The sequence below is a fragment of the Pan troglodytes genome, chromosome 6 (genome assembly GCF_028858775.2).
Source record: "Pan troglodytes isolate AG18354 chromosome 6, NHGRI_mPanTro3-v2.0_pri, whole genome shotgun sequence".
In the NCBI taxonomy this organism is placed as follows: domain Eukaryota; kingdom Metazoa; phylum Chordata; class Mammalia; order Primates; family Hominidae; genus Pan; species Pan troglodytes.
Window position 1 is genome coordinate 49,595,021 of NC_072404.2, and position 19,352 is coordinate 49,614,372.

At 47.3% G+C, this 19,352-nt stretch overlaps 1 protein-coding gene across 1 annotated transcript in view; it reads right to left on the reverse strand.

The window, feature by feature from the left end:
• Nucleotides 1-625: 625 nt before the first annotated feature.
• The window catches only part of LOC104007201 (proline-rich protein 36-like), a 59,759-nt gene continuing 41,032 nt past the window's right edge, over nt 626-19,352 (reverse strand). Inside the window, 10 exon segments of the mRNA XM_063814180.1 lie at nt 626-933; nt 935-2,298; nt 2,391-2,448; nt 4,501-4,691; nt 5,440-5,562; nt 11,212-11,276; nt 12,114-12,266; nt 12,657-12,773; nt 13,387-13,508; nt 14,623-14,737. Of these exon segments, the coding sequence (XP_063670250.1) occupies nt 756-933; nt 935-2,298; nt 2,391-2,393 (1,545 nt within the window). The 5' untranslated portion in view covers nt 2,394-2,448; nt 4,501-4,691; nt 5,440-5,562; ... (3 more) ...; nt 13,387-13,508; nt 14,623-14,737 and the 3' untranslated portion in view covers nt 626-755.

Consider the following 19,352-nt stretch of genomic DNA (forward strand, 5'->3'; position numbering starts at 1 on the left):
AGGCAGGGACTTGGCCCCGGGAGGCCGCTGTGGGGGCGAGAGCTGGGCCTGGAGAGGCCCCTGGGAGGCAAGAGCGGGGCCTGCAGAGGCTGTTCTCCAGCCAGAGCTGGGCCTGTACAGGCCACCGGGAGGCAGGAGGTGGGCCCGAAGAGCTTGGCTGGAGAAAGTTCGGGGCCTACAAAGGCGGTTGGGAGCTGGGCAGGAGCTGAGCCAAAAAAGCTTGCTTACTTGCTGGGAGGCAGGGCCGGGAGAGGCTGACTTCAGGACGACTTGGGCCTGCAGAGGTTGCCGGGAGGCCCAAGCTGGGCGTGGAGGAGCCCACCGACCGGAGACCATTTGGGGCCTGGAGACGCCATCGGAGGGCAGGAGCTGATCCTGGAGAGGCCACCGTGAGGCCTGACCTGGGCCTGGGGAGCTTGGCTTGAGGAAGCTGTGGGCCGACCAAGGCCGCCAGGAGATGGGCAGGCACTGAGTCCAAAGAGGTTGTTGGGAGGCAGGAGTCGGGCCTGGAGACGCAGCCGGGAGGAAGAGCTGGGCCTGGAGAGCATGCCCGGAGGGTGCAAGTGGGTCTGGAGAGGCCAACTTGAGGAGGTTCTGGGCCCGGAGAGGGCGCCGGAAGGGAAAAACGGGGCCTGGAAAGGCCGCTGTGAGGAATGAGCTGGGCCTAAAGAGGCCACTGGCCGGCAGGAGCTGGGCCTGCCGAAGTGGCCGAAAGGCAGGAGCTTTGGACTGGGGAGGCCGCAGTGAGGCGAGAGCTAGCTGGGCGTGGAGAGTCCTCTGTGAGGCCGCGGCCGGGCCCATGCAGGCCTTCGAGAGGCAGGAGGCTGGGCCTGCAAAGGCCGACTGGAGGTCAAGTTCTGGGCCTGAAGAGGCCACCAAAAGTCAAAAGCGGGGCCTGGGAAGACCGCCGAGAGCCATGAGCTGGGCTGGGCCGAAAGAGGCCACTGGGAGGCAGGAGGAGCTGAGCCTGGAGAGGCTGACTCGAGGAAGTTTTGCACCTGGAGAGGCCGCCGAGAGGACGGAGCTGGGCCCGGGGAGGCCGACTTGCAGCTCTTCCAGGCCCACTTCCAGGCCGACTTGAGGACGACTTAGGCCTGCAGAGGCCGCCGGGAGGCTGGAGCTGGGCCTGGAGAGGCCGACTTCAGGACGATTTGGGCCTGCAGAGGCTGCCAGGAGGCCCAAGCTGGGCCTAGAGGAGCCCACCGACCGGAGGCCGTTTGGGGCCTGGAGACGCCGTCGGAGGGCAGGAGCTGAGCCTGGAGAGGCCACCGTGAGGCCTGAGCTGGGCCTGGGGAGCTTGGCTTCAGGAAGTTGTGTGCCTACCAGGGCCGCCGGAAGCTGGGCGGGAGCTGAGTCCAAAGACCTTGTTGGGAGGCCGGAGTCGGGCCTGGAGACGCAGCCAGGAGGAAGGGCTGGGCCCGGAGAGGACGCCGGGAGGCTGTAAGTGGGTCTGGAGAGGCCAACTTGAGGAGGTTCTGGGCCCGGAGAGGGCGCCGGAAGGGAAAAACTGGGCCTGGAAAGGCCGTTGTGAGGAATGAGCCCCATGGGCCTGAAGAGGCCACTGGCAGGTGGGAGCTGGGCCTGCCGAAGCGGCCGAGAGGCAGGAGCTTTGGACTGGGGAGGCCACAGTGAGGCGAGAGCTAGCTGGGCGTGGAGAGTCTGCTGTGAGGCAGAGGCTGGGCCTGTGCAGGCCTTCGGGAGGCAGGAGGCCGGGCCTTGTCGAGGCCTGCAGAGGCCGCCAAAAGTCAAAAGCGGGGCTTGGGAAGGCCGCCGGGACGCATGAGCTTGGCTGGGCCGAAAGAGGCCAGTGGGAGGCAGGAGGAGCTGGGCCTGGAGAGGCTGACTCGAGGAACTTTTGCACCCGGAGAGGCCGCCGAGAGGCTGGAGCTGGGCCTGGGGAGGCCGACTTGAGGACGACTTGGGCCTGCAGAGGGCGCCAGGAGGCAGGAGCTGGCCCTGGACAGGCCGACTTGACGACAGTCTGGGCCTGCAGAGGCCGCCGGGAGGAAGAGCTGGGCCTGGAGAGGTTGCCAAGAAGCATGAGCTGGGCCTGGTGACGTCGACTTGAGAAAGTTCAGGGCCTAGAGAGAAGGCTGGGAGGCAGGAGCTGGGTCTAAAGAGGCCATTGTAACGATGGAGCTGTGCCTGTGGAGGCTGTTGTGAGGCAGTAGCCTCATCTGCGGAGACTGCCGTGAGGTAGGGTATGGGCCTAAATAGGCCATTGTGAGTCATGAGCTTGGTCTGTGGAGGCCAACTGGAGAAAGTTCTGGGCCTGGAGAGGCTGCCGGGAGGTAGGAGCTGGGCCAAAAGATTTAAGCAGATTACATTTATTAGGCACTTTATTTCCATTAGTACACTGTAATATATAATAAAATAATTATAGAACTCACCATAATGTAGAATCAGTGGGCGTGTTAAGCTCGTTTTCCTGCAACTGGATGGTCCCACCTGAGTGTGATGGGAGAAAGTGACAGATCAATAGGTATTAGAGTCTCATAAGGACAGCGCAACCTAGATCCCTCACATGCACGGTTCACAACAGGGTGCGTTCTCCTATGAGAATCTAATGCTACTGCTGATCTGAGAAGGTGGAGCTCAGGCGGGAATGTGAGCAAAGGGGAGTGGCTGTAAATACGGACGAAGCTTCCCTCACTCCCTCACTCGACACCACTCACCTCCTGCTGTGTGGCTCCTTACGGCTCCATGGCTCAGGGGTTGGGGACCCCTGCTCAAGAGCATCCAAAATGACCCTTCCCACACCAGTCTTCATAGTGGTCAAGTGCAGCAACCACTTAGCTCCCAAGGCATGTGCCTCAGCTGGCATTTCGTCACAATCAACAGTAAGTGGTAGCTTGAGTCATTGTGAGGTCACTTCCTGGAAATCACCAGCATCCCATTTCCCACTGGCAAAGAGCTCAGCACTGCCCCCTGGGAAACCAAACCTATGCCCAAATCCCATCTGTGTGGGTTTATCTCCTGGGACCCTTCCTAACATATTAGTCAGAGTCCAATCAGGAAGCATAAACCGCTCAAAAGTTTAAAGTGGTAAAATTTAATACAGAGAATTATTCATTATAACAGGTGAGCAGCATAATGAGAGATTGGCTAGCACAAAGTAAAGAGAACTCTAGAGAATATAGGACTAGCCCAGGCCAGGCATGGTGGCTCATGCCTGAAATTCCAGCAATTTGAGAAGCTAATGCAGGAGGATTGCTTAAGGCCAGGAGCTAGAGATCGGTCTGGACAACACAGTGAGACCCTGTCTCTATCCAAAAAAAGAAAAAAATTAGCTGGGAGTGGTGGTGCACACTTGTAGTCCCAGCTACTCGGAATGCTGAAGTTTGAGCCTAGGAGGTCAAGGCTGCAGTCAGGCATGATTATGCCACTACAGTCCAGCCTGGTGACAGAGCAAGACCCTGTCTCAAAGAACAAAACAACAACAACCATTTACAGACAGAAAAGAAATAGAGCTAATAAGCTAAGGAAAGATGTTGAAATGTGACAAGTAAAGTAATATGAGGTCTTTTATCTATTTAAAATAATCAAACAAAAAATGACTTACTAAATTATAATACCCTGTGCTGGCAAAGGTGCAGTGAAATGGGCACTTTCTTATACTATCAGGGGTGTTTAAATTGTGTATAAGCCTTCCAGGGTAAAGATTGTCAATTTTTTAAAATAATAGAGACAGGGTCTCACCATACTGCCATACTGCCTCCTCAAACTCTTGGCCTCAAGCAATCCTCCTGTCTTAGCCTCCCAAAGTGCTAAGATTATAGCTGGGAGGCACCCAAAACCTTGTCCATTTACATCAAGGGTAATGAGAATGTCCATTCGCCATGACTCACAGTAATGTTACTTCTGGGGAGACAATTCAATCTAAACAAAAGGTCATCTGTACAAACAGTAAAAATCTGGGAGTAACTGAAGACAGAGTTGGTAAGTGAAATAAGAAAGTTATAAGAAATTAAACTATGGTATCAATAGGCACCTGGTAAAAGGTCAGTTGATGTTAGCTGCTACTTTTTTGTTGTTTTGAGACAGGGTCTCACTCTGTCACCCAGGCTGGAATGCAGAGGCCTGATCATGACTCACTGCAGTCTCAGCCTCCCTGGGCTCAAGTGATCCTCCCAGCTCAGCCTCCCAAGTAGCTGGGACTACAGGAACATGCCACCACACTAGGCTAATTCATGTATTTTTCTGTAGGGATGGTGACTCCCTTTGTTTCCAAGGCCTATCGCAAACTCTTGGCCTCAAGCCATCCTCCTGCCTCAGCCTCCCAAAGTGTTGCGATTACCAGTGTGAGCCACCACACCTGACCAGCTGCTACTTTTATCAATATTATTATTATTCCACTCAATTAAAAATTATTATTTTCAAGGCTACGCAACAGTATGTATCCTACAGTCTAATTGTAAAAACATATACAGTCCTCCCTCAGTATACAGAATTAGTTCTAGCCCCCCATCTCTGCATATACCAAAATCCATGCTTACTCACGTTTCGCTATCACCCCTCTGGAATCCACGTATAGGAAAATTCCAAATATTAGTTGGGCATAGTGGCAAGCGCCTGTAGTCTCAGCCACGTGGGAGGTTGAGATGGGAGGATCGCTTCAGCCTGGAAGGTTGAGGCTGCAGTCAGCTGTGATAGCACTACTACACTCCAGCCTTGGACAACAGAGGGAGACCCTGTCTCAGAAAAAAAAAAAAAACAAAATAAAACAGGTTAGAAATTGTAATGAGGTCTGTTGGGCAAAATTCCATATAAGCAAAGTATAAATTAATAAAGCAAATGGTGATAAATTAGTACGATTGACTTTCTGGAGTTTCTGACAATAAAAGTAAGGAAAATGCAAAACACAAAGAGAGTAAAAAGAGAAATTAGGAAAGCATTCTACATGTTTAATAGGAAGACACTGGCCATGTTCGTGCAGCAGCAGTATGTCATGATATGACATACCTTGGAGAGAAGTTAACAGATGAGGAAGTTGATAAAAATGATCAGAGAAGCAAAATACTGGTAGCGACACTCAAGTAAACCACGAAATTTCCATAACTTATGTCAGCAAAGTGGGAATATTATACAGTGTGTGTTGAAGTTCCTACACAACATTGTTTATCTGCCTTTTGTTTGTTTGTAAGGAATGTATATACTAAAAGTTCTTCTTGCTGTCAAAAGAATATGTGTGAATAAGTCATTTTAACTTATGCTTCTGTTTTTCTTTTATCTTCCTGCCATCATCCCACAGCTTTACTTTAGAAATTTTTTTTTTAGCAAATTGAACAAGTGCTCCTTGTGGTGGCACATACCTCTAGGATGAGAGGCAGGGGTGGAAGGGTCACTTGAGGCCATGAGTTTGACACCAGCCTGGCCAACAAAGTGAGACCCCATGTCTACAAAACAATTTAAAAATTAGCCAAGTATCGTCATGTATACCTACAGTCCCAGCTACTCAGGAGGCTCAGGTAGGAGGATCCTTAGCCCAGGAGTTCAAGGCTGCAGTGAGCTGTGATAGCACTACTGTACTCAAGCCTGGGTGACAGGGTGAGACCCCATCTCCTAAAATAAAAAACAAGGGAAAAAAATAGTTCAAGTAGCAAGTTGTATGTGGCTTACTCTGAATATTTCTAAACTAGAAATTCTCAATCTTTTGGGGTCTAACATCCCTTTACATTTTTTAACTTTATTGAAGATCTCTAAGAGTATTTCTTTCTGTAAATAATTATATTAAAACTAGAAAATAAGACAAAAATTTTTAAATATTACTCATCACATATTAATAAAGCCATTACATGTTAATATAATACAAGATTTTAAAAATATTTAATATTCTTTATATATTAATAATAAAACCATTACATGTTGATATAATACTTTTTTTTTCTTTGATACAAAGTCTTGTTCTTTTGCCCAGGCTGGAGTGAAGTGGCGCAATCTCAGCTCATTGCAACCTCCGCCCCGCAGAGGTTCAAGCGATTTTCCTACCTCAGCCTCCCAAGTAGCTGGGATTACAGGCGCCCACTACCATGTCTGGCTAATTATTGTATTTTCTTAGTAGAGAAGGAGTTTTCTTAGTAGAGAAGGCTGGTCTTGAACTCTTGACCTCAGGTGATCCACCCGCCTGGGTCTCCCTAAGTGCTGGGATTACAGGTGTGAGCCACTGTGCCCACCCCAATTAATATATGTTTTAAAACACTGATTAGTCAGGCAACAACACCGAGCAGGGGTCTCCTCATTCCCAGCGACGCAAACCCCACTGCACGGCTGAGCGATTGCAAGGGCTGCAGAGCCAAAAGGCTCTGACTTGAGATTTCATTATTTTACTTGTATGTTTATTTGTATTGTGAGACAGGTCCTGCTCTGTCACCCAGACTGGAGTGCAGCTGTGCACTTACAGCTCACTGCAGCCTCGACCTCCTGGGCTCAAGTCATCTTCCTGCCTCAGCTCCCCAGTAGCTGGTAGTACAGCTGAGTGCCACCATGCCTGGTTATTTTTTAAATTTTTTTGTAGAGTGACGGGTCTTGCTATGTTGCCCAAGCTGGCCTCAAACTCCTGACCTCAAGAGATCTGCCCACTTCAGCCTCCTGAGTAGCTGAAACTACAAGTACACATCACCATGCCTAGCTACATTTATTTAATTTTGAAAAATATTTTTGTAAAGAGCAGATCTTGCTGTGTTGTCCAGGCTGGTCTTGAACACCTGCCCTTAAAAGATACTCCCACCTCTGCTTACCAAACAGCTGGGACTACAGGCATGAGCCACTGCAATGAGCCTGAAGAGATTTCTTTAATCTAGCATCCCATATTTGGTAGGATTGGGAAGGGCAGTAGTGTTTTTTAAAATTACTTAATAACTTTAGTAACAATCAAACTCAACCTTGACCCCTGCCTTCTCTCACACCCTATATCCAGTCTGTCAGGAAATCCTGTTGACTGTCTTCGACAGGTACTAAAGATCTCCACCCAGTAACTCCCTGGCCTCCTCCCCTACTTCTCCCCTCTGACCATCTCTCAACACCACCATGGCCCTGGTCAGGACCACCATCATCTCCCGCCTGGATGTTGCCAAAGCTTGGCCCCCATGCTTCTACCCACATCTTCCCACAGTCTTTCTCAACTCAGCAGCCAGAGAATGCTTTTAAATCGGGAGACAGATCATGTCGCCTCTCTGCTCAGAACCTTCCCGCAGTTCCCATCTGAGTCAGAGTAAAAGCCAAAGCCCCAGCAATAACCTCCCAGGGCTTACGTGATCTGTACTGATCCCACCCAGCAACTCCCTGGCCCCCTCCCCTAATTCTCTCCCTCTCTCCGTCTGCTCCATGGGCCTCCTTCCAGAGCCTCAGACACACCTCAGACATTTTATTCTATTGTTTCTGCCTATGATCCTCTTCCCTCAGCACCTTGGCCAGCTCCTTCCCCTCCTTCAAGTCTTTACTCAATTTTCGCTTAGGAGGCCACCCCTGACCATTCTATTTAACATTGCCATCTGTCCCCATGCCCACCATGCTCATTTCTTCTTTCTTTACTTTCTTCTTTCTTTTTTTCAAGATCTCACTGTCATGAAGGCTGGAGTGCAGTGGCGCAATCACAGCTCACTGCAACCTCAAATTTCCAGGCTCAAGTGATCCTCCCACCTCAGCCTCCCAAGTAGCTGGGACTCCAGATTCATGCCATCATGCCTGGCTAAATTTTTTGTATTTTATTTTATTTTGAGACAGAGTTTCACTCTTCTTGCCCAGGCTGTAGTGTAATGGCGCGATCCCGGCTCACTGCAACCTCCACCTCCCAGATTCAAGTGATTCTCCTGCCTCAGCCTTCCAAGTAGCTGGGATTACAGGTGCGTGCCACCACGCCCAGCTAATTTTTGTATTTTTAGTAGAGCCGGGGTTTCGCAATGTTGGCCAGGCTGGTCTCGAACTCCTGACCTCAGGTAATCTGCCCGCTTCGGCCTCCCAAAGTGCTGGAATTACAGGCGTGAGCCACCACGCCTGGCCAATTTTTTCATTTTTTGTAGAGACAAGGTCTTACTATATTGCCCAGACTGGTCTTGAACTCCTGGCCTCAAGTGATCCTCCTGCCTAAATTCCTAAAGTGCTGGGATTACCGGCATGAGCCATCATGCCTGGCTTCATGTTCATTTCTTCTTGCTGCTGCAACATAGTTTGCAGTTTCCTACATTTAGTGGCTTAAAACACCACAAATCTACCATCTTACAGTTCTAGGGGCCAGAAACCCAAACTAGGTCTATTAAGGCTAAAGTCAAGGTGTCAGCATGGCTGCATTCCTTCTGGAGACTCTAAAGTGTTCCCTTGGCTTTTCCAGCTTCTAGAAGCCACCCCCATTCCTTGGATCATGGCCCCTGACTCCATCTTCACAGCCAGAAGTGAAGCATCTTCAAATCTCCCTCTCTTACCTCTGCTTTCATCACCACATCTCCTGCTCCAATTCTGAATCTCCTACCCTCTTTTTTTTTAAATAAAGACCCTTGTGATTGCTGGGCATGGTGGCTCCCACCCAGAAGCCCAACACTTTGGAAGGTCAAGGCAGGAGGAACACTTGAGGCCCGAAGTTTGAAACTAGCATGAACAACATAGTGAGACCCCCACCTCTAGAAAAAAATAAAAATAAATATTAGCCCAACATGGTGGTATGCGCCTGTAGTCCCAGCTACTTGAGAGGCTGAGGTGAGACAATCGATTTAGCCCAGGAGTTTGAAATCAGCCTGGACAACATAACTAAATCTCATCTCTACAAGGACGAGGTGGGAGGGTCACTTGAGCCCAGGAATTTGTGGCCAGCCTGGGCAACAAAAGAAGACCCCATCTGGCCAACATGGCCAACTTGGCCACCATGGTGAAACTCCGACTCTACAAAAATGAGCTGGGCATGGGTGACATGCATGTGTAGTCCTAGCTACTTGGGAGGTTGAGATGGGAGGATCGCTTGATCTCAGAAGGCCAAAGCTATAGTGAGCTATGATCACATCACTGCACTCCAGCCTGGATGACACAGGGAGATTCTGTCTCAAAAAAAAGAAAAGAAATATATATTTAATCTCTGTCCCTTGTTCCTGGCACAGAGCTTCTAAAGCTTACAAAGACCTCAGTGATAGATGTGACAGGAACATCTTTTGTTTTAATATTTGGTCTTGGTCCCAGGTTTCTAACACAAGAGCCTCTAAGAACTTTGGGATCTCCAGCATGGTAAGAATGCATTTGGGGATGTTGTTGAGATGACTGGGTGACTGCAAGCTCCTAAATTTCTTCAAGAGGAGGGCTGATTACCATGCAACCACATGGTAAGAGGCTTGGAACTTTCAGCCTCATGCACTGAACTCCAGGAGGAAGAGGGGCTGGAGACTGACTTAATCACCAACAGCCAAAGATTTTATCAATCATGCTTGCATAATAAAGCCTCCATAAACACCCTGAATGGGGTTTGCAGAGCTTTCAGGGTTGCTGGACACAGGAGATGCTGGGAGGGTCGCATGTTCAACAGAGGGCATGGGAGCTCTGTGCTCCTCCGAACTTAACTTGCCCTGGGTATCTTTCTCTTTTTTGAGACAGGATCAGGCTCTTTTGTCCAAGCTAGAGTGCAGTGGCACAATCTCAGCTTACTGTAAGCTAAGCCTCCCCAGTCCCCAGCTCAAGGCATCCTCTCATCTCAGCTTCCCTAGTAGTTGGAACTCTAGGTGCACAACACCACACTGGTTATTATTATTATTTTTTAATTTTTTATAGAGACATGTTTTCACCATGTTGCCCAGGCTGGTCTCAAACTCCTGAGTTTAAGCAATCCTCCCACCTTGGCCTCCCAAAGTGCTGAGATTACAGGCATGAGCCACTGCATCCAGCATGCACGTCTCTTTCATTGACTGCTTCTGAGATGTATCCTTCACAATGAACCAGTAATAGGAAATGAACTGGCCAGATGTGGTGGCTGACATCTGTAATCCCAGCACTTTCAGAGGCTGAGGTGGGAGGATCACTCGAGACCAGGAATTTGTTGTGGCCAGCCTGGCCAACACAACAAGACCCCATCTATACAAAAAAAAAAGAAACTAGCCAGATGTGGTGGTGCAGGCATGTAGCCTCAGCTACTAGGGAGGCTGAGGTGGGAGAACCACTGGAGCCCAGACAATCAAGGCTGCAATGAGCTATGACTGCACCATTGCACACCAGCCTGGGCAACCAAATAAGACCCTCTCTCTCAGAAAAAAAGAAAATAAACTGTTTTTCTGAGTTCCGTAAACTGTTCTAGCAAATTATTAAACCCAAGAAGACAGTTATGGGAACCCCCGATTTGTAACAGGTTGGTCAAAAGTACAGGTGACAACTTAGGACTTGCCATTGGCATCTGAAGTGAGGATGGTCTCGTGGGACTGAGCCCCTAACTTGTGGGGTCTGTGCTAACTCCAGCTAGTGTCAGAATAAAATCATGGGATACCCAGTTAATATCCAGAGCACTGAAGAATATGGTGTAGAAACTCCATACATACATTCAGTCGGAAGTGTGTGAGTAGAGACAAACATGGGCTTTTCTGTCACTTGTCTACCTGCTTAACTGCATAGGAGAGGCAATACGTGGTGCTCATGAACAAAGCAAACATTAAAATCAGACCAGACCCAACATTTGACTCAGTCTTAATATCCAGGTGAGCTTGGGCAAATCATTCATTATTCCTAAGGCTTCATCACTCCATTCATAAAATGGGGATAACTGTGGCACCTACCTGTGATTCTGTGAGAATTAATGAAATATTATGCTTGGGGTTATTGTGATCATTATACCTATTCCAAACTATTTGACAAGGACAGTGATGGATGATGACATCAAAAAATCAGAAACTGCAATGAGGTCTCTTGGGCAAAATTCCATACAAGCAACTTACTGTCTCTACAAAGCATTCCTGCCACACTTAATTCACCGTTCCGTGAACAAAATATGCCATCTTTGTTGTTCAGGTCTGTACAGTGCTGGTTTCCCTTCCCGGGCAGTTTGCTCCATCCCATCCCAGCCCATTCCCCATCCCTCCACCTCCCCCTTCCCTCCCCACTCTCATGCAACTCTTCCTCATCTTTCAGGACTTGGCTTCAATGTCACCTTAACTGGAAGCTTCTCTCACTCTCCAGAAGAGCTTCCCATTGCACTTGATGCATGCACTATTATTTGATCATTTTTGAGTTACAGTCCAAATCTTTTTGTACCTGAATAACATGTTGCCCAGTCAGTCTCTCTTCCTGGATTCAGAAGTCTTTCATGGTAGATCCAGCTGGAAGTGACAAAAAGGCATCTTTTGACATAAAGGGATGACACAGACAGACATAAGTTCTTAAACGTCTTAAATGTTATGTGAAAATTAAACAGAATTCAAAGACTTGTGGGGAACACTTAGGAGGGAAAGTTACTGGGAATGTCATAAAGGGTTCATTTGTATTTTATTTTATTTTTTGAGACAGTCTCATTCTGTCACCTAGGCTGGAGTGCAGTGGTGCAATCAGGCTCACTGCAGCCTTGACCACCTGGGCTCAAGTAATCTCGCTTAATTTTTATTTGGTTTAAGAAAGTCTTGGTTGAGGGTGGTGGCTTATGCCTGTAATCTCAGCACTTTGGGAGGCTGAGAGAGGTATATTACTTGAGGCCAGGAGTTTGAGATCAGCCTGGGCAATATATTAAGACCTTGCCTGTACCAAAAAACAGAGTGAATATGTGGAAGGCAATTTTTCCACAGACTGGGAGTGAGGGAATAATTTCAGGATGATTCAAGTGCAATACATATATTGAGCACTTTATTTCTATTATTACTACATAGTAATATATAATGAAATGATTCTACAACTCACTATAACGTAGACTCAGTGGAATCTCTGAGCTTGTTTTCCTGCAACTAGACTGTCCATCTGGGTGATGGGAAACAGTAACAGAATATCAGGCATTAGATTCTCATAAGGAGTACACAACCTAGATCCCTCACATGCACACTTCACAACAGAGTTTGTGCTCCTATGAGAATCTAATGCTGCTGCTGATCTGACAGGACATGGAGCTCAGGTGGTCATGCAAGCGACGGGAGGGGCTAGAAATACAGATGAAGTTTCCCTTCACTTGCCTGCTGCTCACCTCCAGCTCTGTGGCCCTGTGGTTGGAGACCGCTGCTCAAGTGCATTCGAAAGGATCCATCCCATGCCATTCTTCAGAATCATCTTTACTGCTGCAGTGGTCAACTTGTAGCACCCCTAAGCTCGCAGGACATATGCTTCAACTGGCATTTCACAATGAACAGTATGTGGTAGCTTGAGTCATTGTGAGGTCACTTCCCGGAAATCACCAGCCTCCCATATCCCATTAGCAAGGAGCTCAGCACTGCTCCTTGGATAACCAAACCTGTTCCCAAATCCCATCTGTGTGGGTCTATCTCCTGGTACCCTTCCTACCATCAATTCTGTATTTGTAGGAGTCCAATCAGGAGACACAAACCACTCAAAGTTTAAACTAGAATGAGCAAGGTGGCTCACACCTGTATCCCAGCACTTTGGGAGGCCATGGCGGGTGAATTGCTTTGAGCTCAGGAGTTTGAGACCAGTCTGGGAAACATGGCGAAACCCCATCTCTACAAAAAACACAAAAATTAGCTCGGTGTGGCGGCACTTACCTGTAATCCCAGCTACTCGGGAGGCTAAGTCAGGAGAATTGCTTGAGCCTGGCAGGTAGAGGCTGCAGTGAGCAGAGGTTGTGCCACTGTACTGCAGCCTGAGTGAGAGCGTGAGACCTGGTATCAAAAAGAAAAAAAATATATATATATGTAAATTTAATATAGAAAGTATTAATTTTGGCCAGGCACCATGGCTCATGCCTGTAATCCCAGCACTTTGGGAGGCCAAGGCAGGCGGATCACCTGAGGTCAGGAGTTCAAGACCAGCCTGACCAACATGGAGAAACCCCATCTCTACTAAAAATACAAAATTAGCTAGGCATGGTGGCACATGCTACTCCCAGCTACTCGGGAGGCTGAGGCAGGAGAATCGCTTGAACCCGGCAGGTGGAGGTTGCGGTGAGCCAAGATAGTGCCATTGCACTCTAGCCTGGGCAATCCAGCCTGGGCAACAAGAGTGAAACTCCATCTCAAAAAAAAAGTATTAATTTTAGCAGAGGATCAGCATAATGAGGGACACACTATCACAAAGTAAAGACAACTCTAGAGAATACAGAACTAGCAGAGGGCAGGCACTGTGGCTCATGCCTGTAATCCCAGCAATTTGGGAAGCCTAGGCAGGAGGATCACTTGAGGCCAGGAGTTGGAGACCTGTCAGCGCAACATAGTGAGACTATATGTCTACCAAAAAAAAAGAAAAATATTAGCCAGGTGTGGTGGTGGTGCATACCTGCAATTCCAGCTACTTGGGAGTCTGGGGTGGGAGGATCCCTTGAGGCTGGGAAGTCTACACTACAGTGAGCCAAGATCATGCCACTGCACTCCAGCCTGGGCGACAGAGTGAGACCCTGTCTTAGAAAGAAAAAGAAAAGAAAGTGTTAATCCCCCTAAGGGAATCTCCTCTTCTCCTGCCCTCTCTGGAACCTCACTTGTCAGTTCTTCCTCCCACTTTCCTGTATCTTTAACCTATCTCCCACTTTTAGCGCCTTCCCACCATCATTTAAATTACTCAAACTTCTTCTGTTTTAAAAACCTCTCCCTCAACTCAGTGAGAGGTCTCCTGCACACCCACTGAGCCATCTGCTCCCCCTGGTGCCTTCTCTACAGAAGCCTGAGCCATGTCTCTAATCCATGAATCTCATCATGTTACTCCCCCATTTACATCACTTCTCCTTGCCTTGGGGATTAAGTCCAAACTCCTTAACAGCCCCCGCTCTGCCCTGCCTTGCAAGGCAGCCTCACTGCTTGCTCCTCTCCATTTCATCTGCTATGGAGTCCAACTCAGCCTCATCTGCCCCCTGAATGCACACTCTTTCTCCTCTGGGAGTCTCTGAAGTGGGTGATATCCTCTGCTTATAATATGCTTCCCCTTAAACCTCTACTCTCTTCCTGGCTAGCTTCGGCTCCTCTGTCACTTGTCCGCTTTGGCATCACCTCTTCATGGAAGACTTCCTTGACTCCCCAGATTCTCAGGAGCATGGCAGGTGAGGTGCTCCTCCCATGAATGGATGGAGATTAGGGAGTGTGTGTTATTCATGCTTAATTCACCAGTGCTTAGCTCAGTACCTGGCACAAGTTACTGTGGTGGCCAAAGTAATAACCCCCCACCCTGCCAACTAATTGCTCATGTCCTATGTTACACAGCACAATTACATAGGAAGGGGGAATTAAGAGTGCAGATAAAATTAATGTTGCTCATCAGCTGACCTTAAAACAAGATTATCCTGGAGTATCTAGGAGAGCCCATGTAATTACAAGCATTCTTTAAAAGTGGAAGAGGGAGGCAGAAGGTTAAGAACCAGAGACAGTGGGCACAATGGCTCATGCCTGTAATACCAATACTTTGGGAGGCCAAGGCAGGAAAATCCCTTGAGTGCAGGAGTTCAAGGTCAGCCATGGCAACATAATGCGGCCCCATCTCTACAAAAAAATAAAAACAAAATTCACTGAGTGTCATGGTGCTTACCAGCTACTGGGAAGACTGACGTGGTAGGATTGCTTGAGCCTGGGAGTTTGAGGCTACAGTGAGCCATGATTGGACCACTGAACTCCATCCTGAGTGACAGGGCAAGGTCCTGTTTCTAAAGAAAAAAAGGACATTGGAATCAGGGTCCCCTCCATCCTAAGGTGGCTACAAGGCATCTCTCTCTGCAAATGAGTAAACATCATCCTCCAACTCCTCACAGAGTGAAGCAGCAGGAAAACTCCCTTACCTCATTTCTGTGCTGCTTGGGAGGCCTGGACACCCAATAACCAGCACCTTGCTGATGAAGCAATTAGGAAATAGCTCAAGTTGAGCTAAGGAGAATTTGGATCCTTCTTTTGGTTCTCAATAGGCAGGGTAGGGGCCAGGCATAGTGGCTCATACCTGTAATCCTTGCACTGTGGGGGGCCAAGGTGAGAGGACTGCTTGAGGCCAGGAGCTCAAGACCAGCCTAGGCAACATAGAAAGACCTGGGTGGCATACACCTGTGGTCCCTACTACTTGGTAGGATGAGGTGGGAGGATTCATCACTTGATCCCAGCAGTTTCAGGCTGCAGTGAGCCATGATCACACCACTGCACTTCAGCCTGGGTGACAGAGCCAGACCATGTCTCAAAAAGTAAAAAAAAAAAAAAAAGAGAGAGAGAGAGGGAGAGAGACTGTAGGCAGGTACCCCCACATTTGGCTAATTTTTAAATATTCTGTAGAGACCAGGTCTTGCTAGGTTGCCCAGGCTGGTCTAAAGCTCCTGGCATCAGGCTGGGCATGGTGGCTCATGCTTGCTATCCCAGCACTTTGGGAGGCTGAGGCAGGCAAATCACCTGAAATCAGGAGTTCGAGACCAGCGTGGCCAACATGGTGAAACTCTGACTCTACTAAAAATATAAAAATAAGCCGGGCAGTAGTGGCATGTACCTGTAGTCTCAGCTACTCAGGAGGCTGAGGCAGAGGTTGCAGTGGGCCAAGATCGCACCACTGCACTCCACCCTGGGCAACAGAGTGAGACTCTGTCTTAAAAAAACCCCAAAAACCCAAAAACAAAAAACAAAAAAAACCTCCTGGCATCAAGACCTCTTCCTGTCTTAGCTTCCCAATGCCCTGGGATTATATTGTTTCCTATAATTGAAGAAACTCGTTCTTATACTGCTTTAAGGTATAAAGAAAAAAAAAAACATAATGACAAATGTTGGTGAAGGCCGGGCATGGTGGCTCAGCCTGTAATTCCAGAACTTTGGGAGGCTGAGGTGGGCAGATCACTTGAGGCCAGGAGTATGAGACCAGCCTGGGCAACATGGTAAAATCCCATCTGTAAAAATTAGCCAAGCATGGTGGCATACACCTGTAATTTTCAGCTACTCAGGAGGCTGAGATGAGAGAATCACTTTTGCCTGGGAGGTCAAGGCTGCAATGAACTGTGATGGCATCATTGCACTGCAGCCTGAGAGACAGAGCAAGCCCCTATCTAGAAAAAAAAAAAAATGTCAGTGAAGATGTGGAGGAGTTGGAACCCACATACATTACTGGTGGGAACATGAAATCGTGTAACCACTTTGTTTGGGTAGTTCTGTTCTTGTCATTTTAATTGGATTTTTTTTTTTTTTAATCAAGACAGGGTTTCACTATCTTGCCCAGGCTGGTCTTGAATTCATGGGCTCAATTCCTCCCAACTGAGCCTCCTGAGTAGCTAGGATTATAGGTGTGAGCCATTGCACCCAACTGGTGTAGCCACTTTAGAAAACAGTGTGGCAGTTTCTCAAAAGGCTAAATGTACAGTCATCATACAATGCAACAATTTCACTCCTAGGCATATATCCCAGAGAAATAAAAATATATGTCCACACAAAAACTTGTACAACAGTCTTCATAGCAGCATTATTCATAATGGCCAATACATGGAAGCAACCCAAATGTCCACCAACTGATGAACAGATAAACAAAACGCAGTGTGTCTCTACCATGGAATATTGCCATAGAAGGAATGAAATATTGATAGACACTATGACAGAAAGGAACTTTGAAAACACTGTGCTAAGAGGGAAAAAAAGCCACAAAATATCACATATTGTACAATTCTATTTGTCCAGATTAGGCAAATCTATAGTGACAAAAAATAAATCAATGGCTGCCTAAGGCTGGGGGCCAAGGCATGTTGGGGGAGTAGGAGGTAGTGGCTAAGGGGTATGGATATGGATTTCTCTACAGGGTAATGAAACGTTCTAAAAGTGACTGTGGTGATCGATGCACAGCTCTGTGAATAATCTAAAACCTACTGAATTGCAGATTTCAGTAAAGTGAATGGTATGTGAATCATATTTTAATAAAGCTATTATTTAAAATAATAATAATAGGGGGCTGGGCACAGGTGGTCATGTCTGCCTGTAATCCCAGCACTTTGGGAGGCTGAGGCAGGAGGATCACTTGAAGTCGGGAGTTTTGAGCCCAGTCTGAGCAACCTGGCAAGATCCTGTCTCTATGATAAAAAATGAAAAAATTAGCTGGACATGGTGGCACATGTCTGTAGTCCCAGCTACTTGGGAGACTGAAGTGGGAGAACTGCTTGAGCCCAGGATTTTCAGGCTACAGTGAACCATGATCATGTCACTGTACTGCAGCCTGAGCAACAGAGCAAGACACTGTCTCTGAAAAGGAAAGAAAACAAATGCAAGTTTTTATCACTTTGTGAGTATAGCCAAGTTGGAGGAGAAATAGACAATAAAAAAAGAGCACTGAATAATGAGGGTGAGTGGCTGATTAGGCTCAGTTGCTAGCTAAGTGGCTTCTAAAAAATTCATTAGTAAAGTTATAGCTCTGGGGACAGTCATGTAGTCAAAGAATGAATGCTAAATTCCTTACAAAGGTCTGTGGTCTTTCTTTACATGCCTTCTAGTGAAAAATTCCTAAGTGCCTAAATAGCAAGTCTGCAACGATAGCAGCTATTTATTAAAGACTACAAAAAAGAAATGGAGGCCCGGAGTGGTGGCTCATGTCTGTAATCCCTGCACTTTGGGAGGCTGAGGCAGGCAGATCACTTGAGTTCAGGAGTTCGAGATGAGCCTGGCCAACATGGTGAAACCCCATCTCTACTAAAAATACAAAAATCATCTGGGTGGCGGGCACCTGTAATCCCAGCTACTCGGGAGGCTGAGGCAGGAGAATTGCTTGAACCCAGAAGGCAAGGGTTGCAGTGAGCCAAAATCGCACCACTGCACTCCAGCCTGGGCGACAAGAGCAAGACTCTATCTTAAAAAAAAAAAAAAAAAAAAAAAAAAAAAAAATGGCATCTTCTTAAAGAATGACATAGTGTTTCATGATAAAGAAGCTCTAATTTTGCATTTGTTCAAGTATTGATTAGATTTAGCCAATATGACACCAATCTTGGATAAAGTGCAAACAACACAATTTCATTTTCTCATTAAAAACTGATTAGGTAGTCTAATATCAATTCTGACCTTATTAAAAACTGATCAGATTCAAAAAATTATGGAATGATGGAGCCAATAAGATGTTACAACCTGTTCCAAGGGGAATTCCAAAACCCACACATATTTGAGACCATCAAATATGATGAAATATATTTGATTACTATATTGAAAAATAAACTGATTATATAGCCAATAACAATTGGCAGGGGTTTCCTCATCCACAGCCACACAAACCAGATCACACAGCTATGTGGTTGCAAGGCCTACATAGCCTAGAAGGGACTGGTCTGACTTGAGATTTCATTTCATTTGTATTTGTATTTTGAGACAGGGTCCCACTCTGTCACCCAGGATGGAGTGCAGTGGTATAATCATAGCTCACTGCAGCCTTGACCAACTGGGCTCAAGAGATGCTCCTGCCTCAGCCACCCCAATACCTGGGAATACAGGCAAGTACCACCATGTCAGGCTTTTTTTTTTTTTTTTTCAATTTTTGTAGAGAGAGAAATCTTGATATGTTGCCCAAGCTGGCCTCAAACTCCTAGAATCAAGAGATCTGCCCATCTCAGCCTCCTGAGTAAGTGGGGCCACAGGTACACACCATCACGCTTGGCTATATTTATTTTATTATATTTATTTCTTTTATTTTTGTAGAGCAGTCTTGCTATGTTGCCCAGGCTGCTCTCAAACTCATGGCCTTAAAACATACTCCCATCTCTGCCTCTCAAACTGTTGGAACTATAGGTGTGAGCCACTGCACCTGGCCTGACTTGAGATTTCTTTTATCTAGCATCCTTTACTTGGTAGGATTGGGAAAGGCAGTAGTGTTTTTTAAAATTACTTAATAATTCAATTAGAATCAAACTCAACCTTGACCACTGCCTTCTCTCATAGCTCACATCCAGTCTGTCAGGAAATCCTACTGACTGACTTCAACATGTATCCAGGCTCTGACCATCTCTCACCACCACCGTGCACTCGGTCAGGATCACTATCCTCTCCCAACGGGATGTTGCCACAGCTTGGCCCCCATGCTTCTACCCAAATCTTCCCATAGTCTTTCTCAACTTGGCAGCCAGGGTGTGCTTTTAAATCAGGAGACAGATCATATCGCCTCTCTGCTCAGAAAACCTCAGTGGTTCCCATTTTAGTCAGAGTAAAAGCCAAAGCCCCAGCAACAATGTCCCAGGGCTTACCCGATCTGTACTGATCCCAGCCCAGCAACTCCCTGGCCTCCTTGCCGACTTCGCTCCCTCTATCTCTTTGCTCCACTGGCCTTCCAGAGCCTCA